Raw genomic sequence first — 20,632 nt, 5'->3', positions numbered from 1 at the left:
TAAATGATATGTGGGTATAAGCTGTAAGGCTCTAAAAAAAGAAGCATACTAAAAAGCACACAATACTGCGGTCTCTCGAGTGTCCTTGTGATGCTTGCTTCAAAAGAGAGTCAAATCCCTAATGCACCCTTTTTTATATCACAGACCAATTTCAGAATCCAAATCAGAATCAGAATCAGAATCAGAATCAGATTCAGAATCAGAATCAGCTTTCTTGGCCAGGTATGCTAGAACACACAAGGAATTTGACTTGATAAACTGTGCTCTCTTTGAAATATCCTCACTCTCATACTGTTGCCTCTTCATGACCAAGCGGCAACCTCCGGTCTAAAAATATGAGTCAATGCGGAAGTGTTAAAAGCTGCAGTTCATCGAGGATCCGCTTGAGGCTGGCTCCGGAAGTACCGGAAGTCACATACACATGAATGGGGAAAAGACGATCTTTGCAGCATTAATAAACATGTTTACAGCCTGGTACAAAAGATGAGTGTAGTCTGAATAGCTAATTTCTAGATGTCCTCTCACTGTGAGGGGGGTGAATTTTTTTCTAATTCGGTAATTTAGAAGATATTGAGAATACTAGTCTTCCAATGAGAGGCACAGCTGCCTGCAGGAACACTGCAGCTGTTGGCTAGGAGGCTCAAGCCCGCCTCTTTACGTCACACTGGCTCGACAGAAGCAATATGGCTGCCGCAGCCGATTGGTCTCAAAACAGCTCTTCAGAAACAGATGGGTGACGTCACGGATCCTACGTCCATATTTTTTACAGTCTATGTTCATGACCAACACAGGAGAATTAGATTTTTTTAGTGATCAGGTTATTTCTAAAGGGGTCCCCAGAATCCACACAACATGAAACTCCTCACAGGGCCTTTAAGTTAGTGAAATATTTGAGTCACATCTTGCATACATGTGCAGGAAAAAAATCAGCAAAATAATCCCTTCGTACAAAGGTGGAGCCAGACTCAACACCAACAAAAAGTTCCTCCAAGGAACTCTAAATACCCAACAATATGCTTTGTAACTTCAGAATTATTTACTTCACCTTAGTGTCATCTCAGTGCGTCAGAACTCATATTCACTAATCAGAGGATCAATCTTACATTGACTCTTAAATTGATCAAGCTGCTTCATCCATCATGTCATAGGTTGACCGCAGTGAGTGGATCAGGCATCATTCAGCATGAGAGGCTACCATCAGCCTCCACATCCTAACACGCTCCACAAACCAGATCCAAGAGATCCAGTTTCATACTAATCTAATCCCAGCTGCCTTCAGTCTAATGCCAGCAGACTCTCTGAATGCCTCCATTAAACCACAGTCACTTAAGAGCAGGCAGTAATGCACAGCTATTGGGCGAGAACCAGGAAGTGGTGAAATGTCATAAATAATTTATTTCTCTGTTTTGGAGAGCAAAAAGAAAGCATGAAAAACAAGGGGGTATGGGGATAGGGTTGGGAGGAAGCAAGGACGAGGGAAGGAAACAAGAGAGAGGAGGAGAGAGTAAAAACAGGTGAGCAAAGACATGAACAAGAGCATGTTTAGAACATGTGTGTAGAGCACATAAAATGAACTGATCATAACAGGAAGCTGACTTGTTTATGTTGCAGGGGTGTCGCCAGTGGGACTGACGACTTGAGAAGATGGAGAAGGTACCTTTCACACACACACACACACACACACACACACACACACACACACACTGAAACACACACACGTCATGAAGTCTGGTGGAGTCCAAAACATGCAGTACTGCAGTTGGATGGCACAGTAATATGACTGTAGGTCATAGCAGCTGAAATAGTTGCATGATAACAATGTCAACAAGTAAGCAGACCTTTCTCTCTCTCTGTCTCTGTCTATGTCTCTCTCTCTTTGTCTTCATCTCTGTCTCCCCCTTCTTCATGCCTCCTTCTTCTCTCTCTTCTTTATCTCCGGCTTTTTCCCTAAGTGACTCCTTAATCCTCCTCCTCCTCCCCTTATCCTTTTTGCAGGAGCAACATTGACACTTATGACCAAGATTTCTGGTCATTCCAAAGTTTATATATGGATCAGAATGTTCCAGATTTGGTAATCCACTGTTTTGCGCTCCAGGATCAGGAAATCCAGTTTAATTGTGCTACATTTACAAGAGGCATATAAAATGGCAATGGCTTGTCAAAAACTGGAGGGCAGCAGGTCATATTTCAAGGTAAAAGAACACATTTGATATCTAAGGTTGGACAACAGTCAAAGTAGCATTCAGTCACTTCTTAATTAAATAGTTTGTTGGAAATTGAAAGTATTTTGTGAAATATTTAATCAGGACAAAATCCTTCATTTTTTCAACAATCCTAATGACTATTTTCTGCCTCTGTGGAAATTCATTGATTGAAGAGTTGATTTAAAAAATGCCTTAAAACTCCTGTGAGGAGTCTTCAGCTGATTATGAAACAAACTGACATTAACATTGAGGCATTTTTTAATGACGTATAAAAGCAAACAAGACCATAAGCAAAAAGAGACACTAACTTTATCAGGATTTTTAATGGCTATAACCTTGTGAGGGAGAAGTGTTAGATGAAGCAATTTTTAGGCTCGATGAAGAAAAACCCTTTTTAGCTTTCTCCGCAGTAAATATTCATGGTGAAAGAAAGCAGGATACAACTCTTTTGTCTGAAAATCCAACTTACCCATGTACAGGCAGGACAAGATCAGCAAAGCTAAAAGAGGTATCTTTTTGTCTACAGGAGGTGCCACAATCAACACAAACAAAAAGTTCCTTATAGAAGCTTTAAAATATCTTAATTCAAATGTTGTTTTGTTCCTCCAGTTTATGCCCTTGAAAACAACAAAAGCATTATGTATGCACAACAATCACTCATGTTGCTTTGGAACCTGTAAACCTTGGACTGTGTTATGTCACACTTTGCTATCAGTGAATCCCAAATCATCAATCTTTCTACATTCAAATTGTACATTCAAGGTTGAACTTCTTTGGCATAAAAAATGGAGTGGGTCCAGTTTTAATGAGCTGCACCAGAAGCAGTTCAAACAGGTTTTAAAACACAAAACTATCATAAAGCTGAGTGCAACACAAAGGCTCCTCCTTCATGTTGTTCCAGGGTCGCCAGTCCAGACTGGCAGCTAAAGAACATGAAGATGGAGCTTGCAGACACACATTAAAACACACAACCAAGGTCAGCATTCAGTCCCATCTGCTTTACTGCTAATGGACATAGCAAGGACATATTTAAGAACAAATATTTAATCTAATATGGTCAATGTTCTGATGTTGCAATGGATGCTTAAATCTTGACTGCATTAGCTGAGAAGGACCAGGGAGAACTGAATGTAGTTAGCCTAGCTTAGCAGAATGACCAAAAGCAGTGGGAAACTCCATTAAATCTAGACATATAGACACTGAAGCGGCTCAGTTTGTAAGGTGCCGCAGAGACTAAATGGGGTTGTGCTTGCGATGTGTCTTGCCATTAAATCAAAATCAAAGTTCAAAGTATGTTTACTATTTATTATCAAACACTCAAAATAAATCAATATCAAAAAAGTTTGAAACAAACAATGAAAATGACGATGACGGTGGCCGTGGCCGTGGCGGTGGCGGTGGCGGTGGCGGTCAACAAAAAATACTCAACCCCACTCACCCTCTATGTGTGTGCCCCACCCCCAACTGAACAGGTAGATAAAAGGTAAACCACACCCATGAACCCCAAACCGGAAATGAAGTAAGCAATAAAAAAAGGAAATAATCATGGTTAACGAATAAGATAGAAAATCAACATTATGGCCCCTACAGGACACAACAGACTAAATGATATGTGGGTATAAGCTGTAAGGCTCTAAAAAAAGAAGCATACTAAAAAGCACACAATACTGTCTCTCGAGTGTCCTCGTGATGCTTGCTTCAAAAGAGAGTGAATTCCCTAAAGCACCCTTTTTTATATCACAGGCCAATTTCAGCATCAGAATCAGAATCAGAATCAGAATCAGATTCAGAATCAGCTTTTCTTGGCCAGGTATGCTAGAACACACAAGGAATTTGACTTGATAAACTGTGCTCTCTTTGAAATATCCTCACTCTCATACTGTTGCCTCTTCATGACAACACAGGAGAATTAGATTTTTTTAGTGATCAGGTTATTTCTAAAGGGGTCCCCAGAATCCACACAACATGAAAACTCCTCACAGGGCCTTTAAGTTAGTGAAATATTTGCGTCACATCTTGCATACATGTGCAGGTAAAAAAATCAGCAAAATAATCCCTTCGTACAAGGTGAGCCAGACTCAACACCAACAAAAAGTTCCTCCAGGAACTCTAAATACCCAACAATATGCTTTGTAACTTCAGAATTATTTACTTCACCTTAGTGTCATCTCAGTGCGTCAGAACTCGTATTCACTAATCAGAGGATCAATCTTACAATGACTCTTAATTGATCAAGCTGCTTCATCCATCATGTCATAGGTTGACCGCAGGTGAGTGGATCAGGCATCATTCAGCATGAGAGGCTACCATCAGCCTCCACATCCCTAACACGCTCCACAAACCAGATCCAAGAGATCCAAGTTTCATACTAATCTAATCCCAGCTGCCTTCAGTCTAATGCCAGCAAGACTCTCTGAATGCCTCCATTAAACCACAGTCACTTAAGAGCAGGCAGTAATGCACAGCTATTGGGCGAGAACCAGGAAGTGGTGAAATGTCATAAATAATTTATTTCTCTGTTTTTGGAGAGCAACAAAAGAAGCATGAAAAACAAGGGGGTATGGGGATAGGGTTGGGAGGAAGCAAGGACGAGGGAAGGAAACAAGAGAGAGGAGGAGAGAGTAAAAACAGGTGAGCAAAGACATGAACAAGAGCATGTTAGAACATGTGTGTAGAGCACATAAAATGAACTGATCATAACAGGAAGCTGACTTGTTTATGTTGCAGGGTGTCGCCAGTGGGACTGACGACTTGAGAAGATGGAGAAGGTACCTTCACACACACACACACACACACCACACACACACACACACACACACACACACACACACACACACACACACACACACTGAAACACACACACGTCATGAAGTCTGGTGGAGTCCAAAACATGCAGTACTGCAGTTGGATGGCACAGTAATAGACTGTAGGTCATAGCAGCTGAAATAGTTGCTAGATGGCGCTATGTTTTGTGCTTTAAGTCAGTTTGAGTGGTTGGATGTATACCGGTATCCAATCTCCTTTTCCCTGTTGCCTCTTAACTCAACAGTACTGTTAGGGTTTGTGTGACTACTGTTTGCACACGCATGATAAAAAGTGGCTGTAGAGCAGGCTTTGTAAAGTTGATGTAAAGTTATTATAAAGAACGAGCATTGTGGAACCCCCAGACACCTGTGGTTGTCCACTTTTGGCTAACTCCACTGGGTATGTTCCAAAAGCCCCATTACCAAAAAAGATGGACCAACAGTTACAAGTTGTCGTTCTCCTGAGATTTAAAATAGATGATTTACACTCTTTAACAATGTATATTTAGAAAGGCCCCTAAATGGTGGAATGAATTGGCCAACTCCATTCGATCTGCAAGTCCCTCTCTACTTTCAAAAGACAGCTAAAAACCCAGCTCTTTCGGAAGGACTATGCACTTAGCTAGACTGTTCTCCACTGTTGGTCCCCAGTGGCAGATCATGTCTTCAGCTACGATTGGACTCACACTGTCCTGCTCTACTCTGGGAATCGGTGTTCAGCTCTTGAGGGACCCAGCACTTGGTACTTTGGTCAATATTGTGGTGATGTTAATTGTTGATGATTGATAATGGAAGGTCTTAAATTGGTTGGTTGCTTCATTGTAGATGTTCCTTCTTTGGGAAAAAAAAAAAAAAAAAAAAAAACAATTCCCTTACTTATTTTTGTGCATTGCCTTTACACTGCTTGGCAGTACCTGCACCCAAATTGACTTGAAGCACCTGTTACTCTTACTGATCTGTTTCCTCTTGTCTAGATCTTTGCTTGTGTTGTTCTTGTTCTCGTATGTACGTCGCTTTGGATAAAAGCGTCTGCTAAATGACATTGTAACATTGTAACATTGTAAAGGACTGAATTGGTAATAAGGTGAGAAGTTTTGACCCCAACTGGAATTATTCCTCCGCGTCCAAATTCATGACTTCTTTTATTGTGTCTCCTTATGTTTTTCAAAAACTCTGTCCATTGCACTCCCGTTTACTCTGTGATGAGATCATGCTTTGAAACCCTATCCCGCTTGCTACCAGACAAACCCTAACTTTTCCACCCTCACTGTTCAGTGAGTCCTCCCAGGGCATCATCATTTCTAATAAAGTAACTGCTGACTCTCAGACCATAACATTGTGTCAGGCCTCAAGTCATACATAAAACAATATACAGTTCAACACAAAGCATGATGGGAAGCAATGCATGAATTCCTGACGACAAAGTCTTCCTGGAACGTGAATGTCATTACTGATGACTTATCTTCAAGGTTTATGTGGCATTGCGACGATTTGCCCCGAACTATATCAAGAAGATCAGACCTGCCAGAGCTTGGGAACTCAGCTGCCAGGGTTTTAACCAGAACCAAAAAATTCGACCACATCTCTCCGGTTTTAGCTTCCTTGCACTGGCTCCCTGTATGTTTTAGAACTGATTGTAAGATTTTACTGATTACTTTTAAAGCCCTGCATGGTCTTGCTCCGAGCTATATAGCAGACCTCTTAATACCCTATGAGCCTACACATACATTGAGATCCTCGGGCAGAGGTTTACTGTGCATTCCAAACACTAAAATGAAAACAAAAGGGGACAGAGCGTTTGCCTGAGGAGATCAGGTCTGCTGAGCTCTTTAAATCCCTTCTGAAAACATACTTTTATCGCAGAGCCTTCCCGGATTTTATCTGAATTTGATCTGACTTTGATTTTATTTTAACCGTCTTAAGAAATATATTTTAAATATATTTTTGCCTTTAGAGTTCTTTTAGGGGAATTTTATGTATTTTAAAACATGTTTTATTTCTTTATCTTGACTTGTGTTTTTTTATGATCTGTTTTATTTTGCTGCCCATGTGAAGCACTTTGTAACTTGGTTTTTCAAAGGTGCTCAACAAATACAATTATTATTATATTATTATTATTATTGCACTCAAATACACACTCAAATACCACACACACACACACACACACACACACACACACACACACACACACACACACACACACACACACACACACACACACACACCTTAGATTAGATTACCCAGTAAGTGATCTCTCTGGATGGAGTACAGGAGACATAGTGAAGGAAATACAAGAAAGAACTGGTCAAAGAGATTTGTATTGATTTTTAAATTATGACCAACGAGAGAAGAGAGAGGGCTAGGAACGCTTCGGTCCTCTGTTATTTTCAGTCAAATATCTTTATAATCATAATTTGAAATGTAAACCTCAGGATGGCATGCACTGATGCCAAATTATTTCACTTGTGTCACTTTGTTCAGAACCATAATGGGACCATGTAATCCAAATATAGAATAAGAAAATGTCTGCTTTTGATTATCTGATAAGCAAAGATCAAACTGCAGACTGCATGTGTAAAATTTCCTAAATAATTAAATTTGCACACGAAAGTAAAAGGAGGATTCAAGAGTAATACAATTGTATTCCATAATACTTTATTTTTCTTTCTCTTTTTTGCTATGGCCTTTTCTGGAGGACGTCTCCTCTGGAGTTTTGCGTAAAAGCAAAAAGTCTTGTTACGTAAGACGGTAATTAACTGTATCATTTGTATTTATTTATTATTTCCCTGCCACAAGAACTGTTATTTGTCCACAAAACTGTTTTTTTTTTTTTAAATTAGTGATTAATTCAAACGAATAATTCTCGAATTATCCAAAGCAATATGGACACTGTGCAACAACCACATTTTTGCTGTTGTTTGTATGTATTGAGTATTGTTTAAACTTGTTTTTTAAATGTATCATATATTTTATATTGTTTTTATTTTATCTTGTCTATCGATGCTTTTGTTGTATCTGCATAATTGTGGTATGCGTACAATACGGTACAATATCAATTTATTTAATAGTGTTTAAAAATATATATAGACATTGTAATGCTAAAAGTAAGCACCAGATGGCAGCAACGGGATCAATGGTCTAAAGTCTACTGTAAAAAAAAAAGTAACAAAAGAAGATAAGGCTGCTGTTGTTTCGGTTGAGTCGTTTTGCTACAAACTGAATGAAGAGCAAATACATTTAAACAGATTTTTACGCGTGCAAAACAAGGTAGGTTCAAAATACCGGCAGAGGGGTTTTTAATTTAGTGTATGGCAGTAAGTATCTACGTAAATTTCAATTTAAACTTGTCTATATTTAGTTTCGAAAGTACAATAGCTCATCTTGAATCTACAATCACTGATTTTTAGACATAATGTTGTAAATACTGGATGAATATGCATTTTTATTTTACTAGATTAATTACAAGGATGCATAACTTTGTAGTTGTTATAACGGCATAGTTATTTTTTTAGTAACATACATCCGTCCACCGAGAAGCAACTCGATAGGTGAAAAAAGGAGTGAAGAGTGGCGGTATGGGCCACGGAAATGATTACAGAACCATTACTTTAATCCATTTTCACGATGAAATTGGCTGTTTTTTTGAGTGCCGAATTTAAAATTTAAATGCAAATGAATGAAAACGGTGATGTATTATCCCACAGGCTTGCACAGTATTTTGTAAGTGTTAAAGTCAGAAAAATTCTCCGACATTTTCTATGGAATTTGGCGTTACCTGAAGACAGTGTGGCTTGCGTTTACGAGAATGAAGTAATGTATTATTATTTGCATTAATTCTCTGAAAAAATTCAGAATTCTGACTTTATCTCAGAATTCTGACTTTAATCTCACAATAATAATTTCAAAAAATTATTGCACATGATTTTTTTATTATTTTTTTCAGTGGCCCTAATCCTCTTCCGTATCTTTCTTAAAGACAGGTTAAGTAGTTGTAGAACTCATGTCTTTTAATGACATAGTATATTTTAATGTTTTAATTCCGCAGTGTATAGACGAAAAGCTCACTCTGTCTGCAGGATGTGATACGATGATGTACCTGACACATTCAGGATGGTTACATGGCGACGTAAGAGACAACTGGACAAATGCTTAAAATGCTTGATAGCTACCCATAGTTAAACTGAGGCAGGATTTCTCATTAATTCAGAAAAACAGAGCAGAATTTTGTTTAGTCATTTAAACTTTTCTCTTAATTCTGAGACATTATCTAATTAATTCAGAAAAGCAAAGGAAATGTTCTTTTATCACGTGAGTGCGATACACGTCTGTATTAAACAGAAAAGGTTTTGCAGACAGAAAATCTATAATATTCATTATGAACAATTACAAACTAGTAGAGCAGTAGTTACTCATGTGCTTTTTATGTATTTGAATCCTTTTAGATGCTGTTAGCATTATTAAGAACCTTACAGCACGCTTTAACAAGGGGTTTACTCGCTTTCAGTACTATTGATGTGAGGCCACAGATTTACATCATCTACTGCCATCAGATGCGCACCATCAGGTCAAGAATGCTGCTACTTCTGACACTACGTTTGTGCATCAGTGCATCCCTGCTTTGAATGTTAAATAAGCAGCTTGCAAGAGGCAGTAGACAAATACAATGACATCAATTTTTATCTTTAAAAATGAACATCTTTCATATTAGAACAATTTTATGATGTGAGATGAATAAAATCAATGCCATTAAGGCTCCATGAAAGCATACATTAAATATGTGTTTTTATGTTGTAGATAAGTCACCATGACTACCAAACATGGACTGATAACTGATTCATTCAAAGTGGTGAAGAAAGCAAGGAGGGGAGGCAAACGACAGAAGAGGCTCCATCTCCTCCTCCACAGAAAGGTGAAGAGCAGCAGAGCTATTTGTGATTTATTGTTTAGTGTATAATATATGTAAATTTGTAGTTTAACAGTAGTTCATTTCACGTGACTGTTATTGATATTAACTCTGTTATACCTCTCTGAAACATTGTTTTACATCAGCAATAGTTGCTTAATTCCCTGGAATGTTTTTGTTGAAGCAGAACAAGTAACCAAAACAGTCCGAGAGGAAGAGCTGCAGAAGCTCCAACAGTTTGACCTGGACTGGAGATTTGGACCGTGCACAGGTAAAATTGACACATTGATTCACCATAAAATAACTGAAAAGAGGTATTTTTAAGTGGTGTTTGCATAGTTATTACTCCTGGGTTACATTTTGGATGCACCGATGTTATAAAAGTTTTTCCTATGTACTGGAAAGCTTCATTAACAATAGTTTTAAAAGCTCTCATTTTAATAATAGTTCTTGCAGACCTAGGGTATTGTCGAAGGAACCCAAGACTAGTTTGCCAAACTGTGTCCAGTCCTAGAAACACAGTGTAAACCTGTCCTGTGAGACCCAATGTGGTCTGGAATAACTCAGAGAAGATTTGGGCCATTTAGAGCTAAAAAAGAATGTTTGAAAACTTTTCTTTCTCTATTTTATGAAGACATGTATGAAGTGCTGTTTTCAGATCTGAGATGACTGTTTTCCTTATTTTCATACCCCAGCTAATAAAACATATCAGTCACTAATGATGCCAGTTCTGGTTTGATTTGTTGATTCCAGTCGTGTAAATTCAAGGTGAACACTTTACAAATGCTGCATACAAATAAGGAAGGTATGTTTTACATGGTACAAGTTAAACTTGTTTTGTTTTTTTTGCACAATGATTGATGACATTAATATTAGCATTGCGCTAACGTGCTCCGGGGCAATCAAGTAATTGTTGACATGAAATCTTAAAGTTGCAAAAAGCATGCACACTGTCCAACTTGAAAAAATTTATATTAGCAACATTTTTGTCCAAGACCTTGAGGATGTTTGATTGGTAAGATAAACTAGTTTGCACTGCAGCTGTTGCACAAAACGGTCCCTAAGAATAAAATAGTCTTATTGTGTTTTCATGTTTCTCTGCAGAAACAGATTTTAATCCTTCAAAAGACTGTATCATTGATCTCGTGTATTTTACTCTCTCAGGTATCAGACGGCTGCAGAGATGGGAGAGAGCAAAACTTCATGGTCTTAACCCACCTGAGGAGATCAGATACCTGCTGCTTCAGACAAACACTGACCCTGAGTACAACCAGAGGTATACACACACATACACAAGTTGACTCACAAATTGTCTGGAGTAGCAGGGGTTTGATGACGTGTTTGAAAATCACCACATTGTGCTCACTTTGCATCAGCTCATTTGTCGCTGCATCAAAGACTCACAGAAGACAGGTTACAGTAAGAAGTAATCTCATATAAGGAAGCAAAGCAAATCAATTATTTAAGTTTTAATGCTAAAACATTTTAAGGCTAGTTACCAGCATCATCTTTGACCCCTACTGTGCTTTGAACAATGAGCATGAACCAGGACCTTCAAAAAGAGATACAAGGCATCACAATTTAATAAGGTCAGACTGAAGCACTCATTAGCACACAGTCAATCCTAAAGTTAATTGATACACTATTCAGCTTGTGAAAATATCTTTGTGTCTTTGTAACTTGTCTTTGAATTACAGTATATGTTGCAAACAGAGCTGCTGTCATATGAGACAAAATTCTAGTTTTGTCTGACAATGAAGTCAAATCAATCAATCAGTGAAACAGGGCTTCCAGCACCATTTTGTATAATAAGTCTGCATGTCAAAAACTCCCTAATCAAGTGTGATTTCTGAGAGTATTCATCTCAATCATCTACCATTTGATTAATCATTTTATTGCAGAAAGAAAACAACATATCCATTATTTAGGGAGGAATTATGTTGATTCAAAACACTGAAACCAGAATCTTATATTTTATATGTTGTGGTGTTTGAAGTTATCTGTAAAGGCAGTGATGTAATTATTTTACACAGTGGTGTATTCGAGTCCAGGACTTGGACTCAAGTATGACCGGAGTTAAAATGTTTTTTCGATAAGGCTGTAATAATTTATTTACTGTATTACTAAAGTGACAGAGGTAGCCTACTTGGACTGTTGATAACGTCACTGTTGGCTAACTAGTGGTAAAACAAACAAACAGTGTTTTTGAAGTGGGGTTGTATGAGTTATAAATCACTCGTAATTGTACTAGCCACAACAGATGCTGCTCAGCTTGGCCCGTGTATGGAGAAACTCCACGGAGCAACAGCAGGCAAGCTCGGCTACAGATATCTGCAGACAGGGCCATTTCTGCTGAGTAATTTAGCTCATTTTGAAAGACTCTGACCCAAGCACTCATCTCAGTTTACTGTAGGTGTACGCTCTACTGAGATTTTTTTCAGCACTTCACTTTTCCACCAGATAGCCCATTCGTTTTTGCACTAGTTGCGGACACAACGCAGACATGCTCTTCAGCCTGCAGCGCATTGATCAGCTAATCAGATCTATAATCTACATCACTGATACATAGTCTATTTTGAAATTTTTGCTCCCTGGAGTTTCTCAATACAGGGGCCTAACTGAGCAGCATCTGTTGTGGCGCATACAATTAATAGTGATTTAAAACTTATACAACCCCACTTCAAAAACACTGAAATATTACTTTAAGTGACTCAACATTTGGTCCAAGATATTTGCTTAGTTAAAGTTCTGATTTAATATCATGAGAGCTGCATGTCATTTTAAGTTTATTAGAACACCTGCATTGATCCATATCACAGCAGAATTAATGAGTGCATATCCATATGAAGAGAGAGCTGTGCTCATTTACAAATGATACACAGCGCTGTGACTTCACTGATCCTTTTAATCTCATGACACACTGACAGATTCTAATGTTAATAAATTAGATTTGTTTTCAACACATTCAAAGTGTTCAATACAGTCGGTCCATGTTCAAACAGCGCTCCTTCATGTAACAATAATAATAATGAGGACTTGACCCAGACATGGGTAATTGGGACATGACTTGATCCTCCTCTGATGATTCTGACTTATAGGCTGAGGACTGGAGACTCAGCTAAGACTTGAGATTTAGTGGCCTGACTACAACACTGCTTGTACTTACACTAAACTTTCTAGTTTCTCAGATTGGTATTCTACATGTTCTATACATATGACAGCTTTACAGACCTTTTAACTAAAGAGGGAGATACTTTTTTTCATTCTGTTAATTAGAAATCGTTGCTTTTTTAAATTGCTCTCTTTAAAGCCACCAAAACAAAAACAGAAATTTGACAAAGCAGAACATGAAGGTTGCATGTCCTTCCGCTGCCTGGTTAGTGTCATTGTGTGACATGTTTTAAAATGCCCGATTTGAATCTCTCACAATGTGGTGTAAACACACTTACACATCCAGTCAAGTCTGGTGGCTTCAGAAAGAGGAGAGAGCTTCAGCTGCATACCGAAACAATCACAGAACCTTTGTATGCATTATTCACTGATATATAGAATAACATATGGGTGCAGCTTAAAAATAAATTGCAATAACTCCTCTTAACTTAATTGTCTAAGTTGCATTTCAACACATGATAAATGTGTTTGTCTTGTCTTTCAGCCTGTGGTGTGACTATCCGCTGTGAAGAAATCATCAAAAGAAAGAGAAACGTGTGCAAACTTCCAGAAAAGTCAAGTTCATTTGTATCAACACTAATCACAATATATCTCTAAGTAACGATAAACCTTTTATCTGTAAATTTTAAAAAATATGTAAAAAAATAATTTAAAACTGGAAATGAGTCGCAGAGAAGAGAACCGTCCTTCAGTTGAAGACAGAAAGTGTTAGAAAAAAATCATAGATGTGTTTGTGAACTCTTTTGTTTTATAAATGTTTTTAATAAAAAAAGTTCTACCAAAAAACTGTCTTATTTAATGGAGGCCGGGAAAGCACCTTGTTACACATTCCCATAATTCGCTCCCCTGTGTACTGTACTGACATACATTGCTTCTGTCTTTTATATCTGAACTAAATGAACACAGTGAGATACATGAGGGGGGGGGTATGAGTGACTACATAATGAACAAAGACAAAAAATATCTCTTTATAAATCATCCAAATTTCAAATGGATTTAATCCAAAAAAAAATTTGTTAGTTAGAAAATCTTAGCAAATGAGTCTCAAATTAAACTTCAGCTGGAAGTATCTCAGAGCAATGCAGATACTGGGTGTGTTTAAATAAAATACATTTTTTTATTTGATGATTTCAATATGACCATGGTGCAGAATATTATAGTTAAGAATTTTATATAATTGAGTGCCATTAGGTATAATTTGCATTTCCTATGTATTCACGCTAGAGGTCATTCTAAATAACACAAATCACCCACTTCACAACTTCTTTGTGGACCAGAGAAACAGCAGCAGGGGACGGCTCATCTCTGCACTGCAGGACTGAGTGATACAGAAAATCATTCATCCCTGCAGCCATTAGGCTTCATAACTCTCTAGCCAATGGGAGATGAGCTGACAGACACCTGAATAACTTGTTTTATGTTTTATGTGATTTTTTTTTTTTTATCATTTTATCTGCCAGACACCTGAATTTCCCCCTTGGGGGGATGAATAAGAAAAGGTATATTCTATTCTATTCTATTCTATTCTATTCTATTCTACTGATTTGGATTTGTTGAGTTCTTGGTACCTGCAAAAATCACCACTCAAACTATAACGAAGCCAATTATTGTCAAGCATTTATGGTTTGATAACAATATGTCTCCTATACATGATTTTTTATTAAAATTAAAGTTTAAAAAATCCAAACAGTAACCCATGTTCAAATGGATTTATGAACACTAACCACAAGAAAACTACTCTTGTCTACTAAATATGTTACCTTCTACCACATAAAAGAGCCATAACAAAATGAAATAATCAGTCACTTTCTATTTTAATTTCGTTTCCATCATTTTTATCATATGATTTTCTATTTTTCTCTTTCAACTGATGTTGTATCAGATGTTTTGTTGTTGAAGGGAAGATAGCTCGCTACTTCTTAAATTTTGTCCCGCCTCCGGCGCTATCCGATTGGTCTGTATTATTGTCAAAAACAGCAGCTGAACGCTGATTGGTTCGCTTGACGCTGCATGGGACGACAGTAGACGCACTACACTTGATTGGATTTAGAGTGTGATGACGTAGATGTAAGGCCGGACATTTCCAAGGTATAGGTTCAAATAGGCGGGTCTTAGAGGACGCGTCATGCTGATTTGTTAAGGTATTACATCAGTATGACTTATCAGCTTCTGATTGGTTCTTTCTGAGTTCTATTGGGTCTGTGCATTTGCGAAGTCTGCTAATCACGTTCGGTGCGGGACGGCAGCATCAAGCTAGACGAAATTAGCAGCGATGATACACAACGTATGACATCCTTCCTTTACAATACAAGTATTTAAATTCAAACAATTAGTTTGGAGCAGCTTGTATTTAAAATACAGAATAAAACACAGCGACGACATAAACAGTAGCTCCTTATTTTTCAAGCAAATAAAACATAATGACACCCATATGGTGACAGAAAATTCCCTTAAAAGAACATGCCCAGAAGAAGCTCAAATATCAAATCCCTCTTTTTCACATGAGTAAATGTAGAGCAGATTCTACAACACTGTTTAGACTGCGTTTGTCTTTGGCAATTTTATACTTACCATAGGTAGTGCAGTTATTAAAGAAACAATACAAGTTCGTCTTTAGAAATATCTAGATTTCTAGATCACAAACAAGTCCCAAGCAGACATATATCCATACATTTATGTAGACAGTTTTTCATGGATAACAAGTCAATTCCTCATATTATTAGGGAACAAAAAATGTTTTTTTCCATTACATTAGAACTTTGAATAATTATCTCAACATCAGAATGTTCCCATAAATATGACCTTTTAGTAGTTTTATAGAGATCTGTACTTATACACAACTCTCTAAAGACAGCAATGCTGGCATTTCCATTATCTCAGATAAATTAATCTTGTTATCTGGAGAAAGGGGTGCTAATTTTTCCAGTTATAAGCAACTAAGTAATTTGTTATCTTGAGATCTCTATTTATTATCTAGTAATCTTGAGATGCAGATGTTTCCTATCATAACAAGTTTTTTATTTTACTTTCATTGGGAGCCTAACTTATCCACCTCATTATAGATAACACTCATTTTCAGGGGAAAATAATATTCCTAAGTTATTATTCTCAAGATGTTCCTCTTATTTATCTCCTAATTTGAGATAATGATATCGGTCCCTGTGTAGAAAGATGTTTTTATTTTATTATCTCAAGATAACAAAGCAAGGTTTGTCATGGCATTAGCACAACTTTCTGGCAATCTAGAAAAAAAAGTCTGTTCACTGTGATAATTCAGACCACATTATTCCATGCTGTCAATTGCTCAAAATATTGAAAGTTCGACCTTTTTTTCTGTTTGCTGTTTTATTCATATGAGAGCTGATTTCCCCATCTCATTATGCAAGATAATTTAGCTGGTTTTCTTGGGAAAACTATACATGTATTTTATTACCTTGGCATAACAATGCTTGTTTTTCTAAGAAACTTATAGATTTCTGATGTTTTTTTTCTCAATATCTCAAACTATTTTTCTTGTGAACTCTGGTTATTAAAGCTGATTTCCCCTTTCTAACTGGTAAGTTATCTCATTACTTCAAATAATAAAGCTTGTTTTCTCATGATAACTGTGTATATCTGGAAAGATTTAAAAACAAAACGATAGGCTAGAAACTGTGACAGTACAGACAACAACGTGCCCACACCAATGAGGTAGGTTTAGCCTATTTCTATGTTTGATTTGTTCTATCATATCTAAACAAGTATGATATAGAATCCCAAAGCTGTGCTATCACGAAATAACGAAATACAAACATAGAAATTTCGAATAAACAACTGAAATGTCCTGTTTTAGGGAAAGAGAGTGAGTAAGGTATGGATGCAAAAAAGTTCAGGGTTTCCATACCTCAAATTCCATAGGGAAGCATTTACTTTGAAAGGTCAAACCGGAAGTTGTGTCTTGAAACAATCAAGCTTGTGGCAGATTGTGGATGTTGAAGAAGCCTGTAGGCAGAATATTAGTGACCCACAGACTCTCCGCTAAGGAATGATTATAGCATACTGTCTTGATTAAATAGCGTTGAATACAATTTGAAAAATATTTGCCTTAAACAAGCCTTAATTTTCATCGGACAGCATTTTTACAACGCAGGAATCAGATACCACCTCAATGGAAATATCGTCATGATGATTTTTCACTCATGAGCTGCTGTCACTGGATAACTCAGCTAGGATAGCCTGGAGTAAAAACAATTTTTCATCTCGTTTTGCTGCTTTGATATTGTCGCAGTGAAGAAATTAACCACAAACGCATGGTGCTGTGATATATACTCTTATTGAACTGTAGGGATAGTGGACCGACGCCACACGGGCACAGCAACCGCTCTGGTAAGCAACCTGTTCATCTCTGGTGTTCTGTCGTGTTGTGCTGCGTTTTCGAAGAGGCTCTCAATATCCGCTATTACATAATGCTTCCAGTACATTGTCTCGTTATATTAAACCACGGCTCAATCAATTTATGCTGTGAGCAAAAGTTTCTCGATCACCAAAACACAAAAGCTTTATTTAAGATTTCAGAGGAGATGTTATTTATCTATGTGACTAACGCCCAAGATTGTGGCTGTGCGCATGCGCTTATCTGTGCAGAGCCGCTTATTTGCACATCTCAATAGGTAGCAGTATTCGGTAGAACACCCAAGGATTAACGGCTGGGACAAACCGTTAGCTTCAAGCTAGCGAGTCACTTACACATACACGTATGTTTCTTACAAGCTAGTTATCTGCTAACTCCTGGCTGGATAGAAAGCTGTAAGTTGCTGTGCTTCTATAACCTGTCGTTCTCTGTAATTTCTTGAAGAGTTAATTATATAGCCACGTCATTTTTTGGGAACCCTCATCAGCAGTGAATATCATGTCTGTTAGTATTTGATATTATATCAAGCATCAAACACACAGGGGTGTGTCCGAAGAGATGGACAGGGGTGCCGCGGCCCCTCCGTTCGAAAATTGATGGGCAACCCCTGATGTCTATGGCAGTAAATATGTACCGGAATTAAAATGAAAATGCAAATTTGAAAATTAAATTGCATTACCGGAAATGCTTATTATTTTTCCAATTATGGGTGCATTATGTGACTCATAACCAAGCGGCAAACTCCGGTCTCAAATGATGAAGCCAATGCGGAAGTGCTATAAACTGCAATACATCGAAAATCCGCTTGAGGCTGGCTGCAGAAACACCGGAAACCACATAGATATGAATGGAAAAAGACGATCTTTGCAGCATTAATAAACATGTTTACAGCCTGGTTCAAAAAAACATCTTGGCTCTACAAAGCTAATCTCTCTAATGGCACACACTGTACGGGGGGTGAATTTTTTTTCGTGACGGTTCAGAAGTTATTAAGATTACGAGTTTTGCCCAAATAAGGACATGACTGACGTGACTCCAGGTCGGGAATACACAGCCATTGGCTAAGAGGCTCACACTACATCACACTGCCTAGTTGAGTTCCACATTACCAATATGGCTGCTGCCGTCGATTTGCTTCAAAACAGCTCTCAGGAACAGATGGGTGACGTCACAGATACTACGTCCATATTTTATACAGTCTATGCTCATAACTAAAATAAAAATTAAATGATCCTTTTCACATTTTAATTTTAATTGATAACAATGCTAATTATTTCACACAATTAAAATAAAAGGAAAGAACATTTGCTTTTTCATTTTCAAAAAATGCACCTTAAATTATTTTCATAATTCAAAGTAAAAAGAAAATTGAAAAATTAAAATGCATTCACAGAAATACTTCTTAATCTTCAGAATGAATACGCATTTTTTTACTCAAAAATATAATTAAAAAGCAATCCTTCCTTTTTCATTTTAACTTTGATGTTCAAGCTTGCACATTTTGTAACACAGTTGAAATGAAAAAGGAAAGGACATTGCTTTTGGGTTTTCAAATCTTCAACCAACTCGAAAATGAAATTGCAATGTGCACAGCGCAGAAAAGTGACGTTACATTTCACCTGGCAGTCTGTTTCTACCACACATCCAGTACAGGAAGCTGGTGGTGTGCTCTTTAACGCTGGTGCGATCTGTCAGCCAACAGGGTCCACAGAAGAAGAGTCTGTTGTGGTGCTCTGAATGGTCCTTTCCTCAGCTCACTGAACCTTCGGCAAGCATGGCGTTCTTTGGCAGGTTGGTACAGTCAGTCTCGGAATTGGCTGACCAGGTGGAGCAGAGAAATGTTTCCCATTTAGACGTCCTTGACCAAGTCGAACGCATCATGGAGACTGGCCGAATATTCAGCTGTCACGGACACAGATATTAATGATGCCCTAACCAACCTGTTATCAGTCCCCGATCGATTCGCTGTGTCAGTGTCTGGACCCGAAAGGGGACAACCAGCCATCAACATCCCCTTCACTTACGCCAAACAGCTCTGCAATCTCCTTCACTTTAAAGCCATGTAACAAATAATTTTCAAGGATTTTGAAGGGGATGTTAATGACTGGTCATCCCTTGACTGATAAAAGGTTGGTTAGGGCATCCATCCTCGTTAATATCTGAGTCCGTGACAGCTGAATATTCGGCCAGAGTCTCCCCTGCTGCGTAGGGGCGACGCAGAAGTATAAACCATTCTTAACTCGGAAACATTTCTCTGCTCCACCTGGTCAGCCAATTCCGAGACTGACTGTACCACCTTGCCAAGGAACGCCATGCTCGCCGAAGGTTCATTGAGCTGAGGAAAGGACCATGCAGAGCGCCACAGCAGACTGTTCTTCTGTGGACACTGACAGATCGCACTAGCCTTTAAGAGCACACCACCAGCCTCCCGTACTGGATGTGTGGTAGAAACAGTCGGACTGCGAGGTGAAGTCTGACATCACTTTTCTGCACCGCGCACATTGCAATTTCATTTTCGAGTTGGTTTGAATATTGTGACAGACTTTGCAGAGCAGATTTGAAAACGCAAAAGCAATGTCCTTTCTGTATTCAATTCAATTGTGTTACAAAATGTGCAAACTTGAACATGAAAGTTAAAATGAAAAAGGAAGGATTGCATTTTAATTTTATTTTTGAGTAAAAACAATGTGTATTCAATCTGAAAATTAAGAAGCATATCTGTGAATGCATTTTAATTTTTTAATTTTCTTTTTAATTTGAATTATGATGATTTAGGGGTGCATTTTTTGAAAATTAAAAAGCAAATGTTATTTTCTTTTTCATTTTAATTGTATGAAATAATTAGCATTGTTGAAGATTTTTTTTTTAGTTATGAGTCACACAATGCACCCATATTTGGAAATAGAATAAGCCTCTCTGTTAATGCAATTTAATTTTCCAATTTTAATTTGGTACATATTTGCTTTCATAGCTGCCACCCCTTAATCCCAAACTGTGATAGGCTAATTCCTGTGTCATAGGTGGTTATGCTAAAATCAGCTAGTAGTAACTTGCTTTTTTAATTTAATTTTGCACATTTTCTTTGTGGATACTTAAACTATAGAATATACTTCCTAAATCGGTTTCTTAAAACAGATGTGCAGGAGAGGAACCAGGAAAT

General features: G+C 37.7%; 2 protein-coding genes across 2 annotated transcripts in view; both read left to right on the top strand.

The window, feature by feature from the left end:
* Window positions 1-9,802: 9,802 nt before the first annotated feature.
* pold4 (DNA polymerase delta 4, accessory subunit) lies at window positions 9,803-13,868 on the top strand. Its single transcript, XM_034687124.1, is given in 5 exon segments — window positions 9,803-9,890; window positions 9,893-9,917; window positions 10,096-10,182; window positions 11,076-11,187; window positions 13,567-13,868. Coding segments are annotated over 5 exon segments (327 nt in total). The 5' UTR covers window positions 9,803-9,812; the 3' UTR covers window positions 13,592-13,868.
* A 3,134-nt stretch (window positions 13,869-17,002) lies between these two features.
* LOC117815424 (sarcoplasmic/endoplasmic reticulum calcium ATPase 2-like) overlaps window positions 17,003-20,632 on the top strand; it is a 34,883-nt gene continuing 31,253 nt past the window's right edge. The window contains 1 exon segment of the mRNA XM_034687125.1: window positions 17,003-17,447. The gene's annotated coding sequence lies outside the window, so the exon portion shown is untranslated.

Source organism: Notolabrus celidotus, chromosome 7 (assembly GCF_009762535.1).
Source record: "Notolabrus celidotus isolate fNotCel1 chromosome 7, fNotCel1.pri, whole genome shotgun sequence".
Taxonomy (NCBI): domain Eukaryota; kingdom Metazoa; phylum Chordata; class Actinopteri; order Labriformes; family Labridae; genus Notolabrus; species Notolabrus celidotus.
The sequence above is the reverse complement of the archived record's forward strand: the minus strand, read 5'-3'. Positions and strand labels throughout refer to the sequence as shown.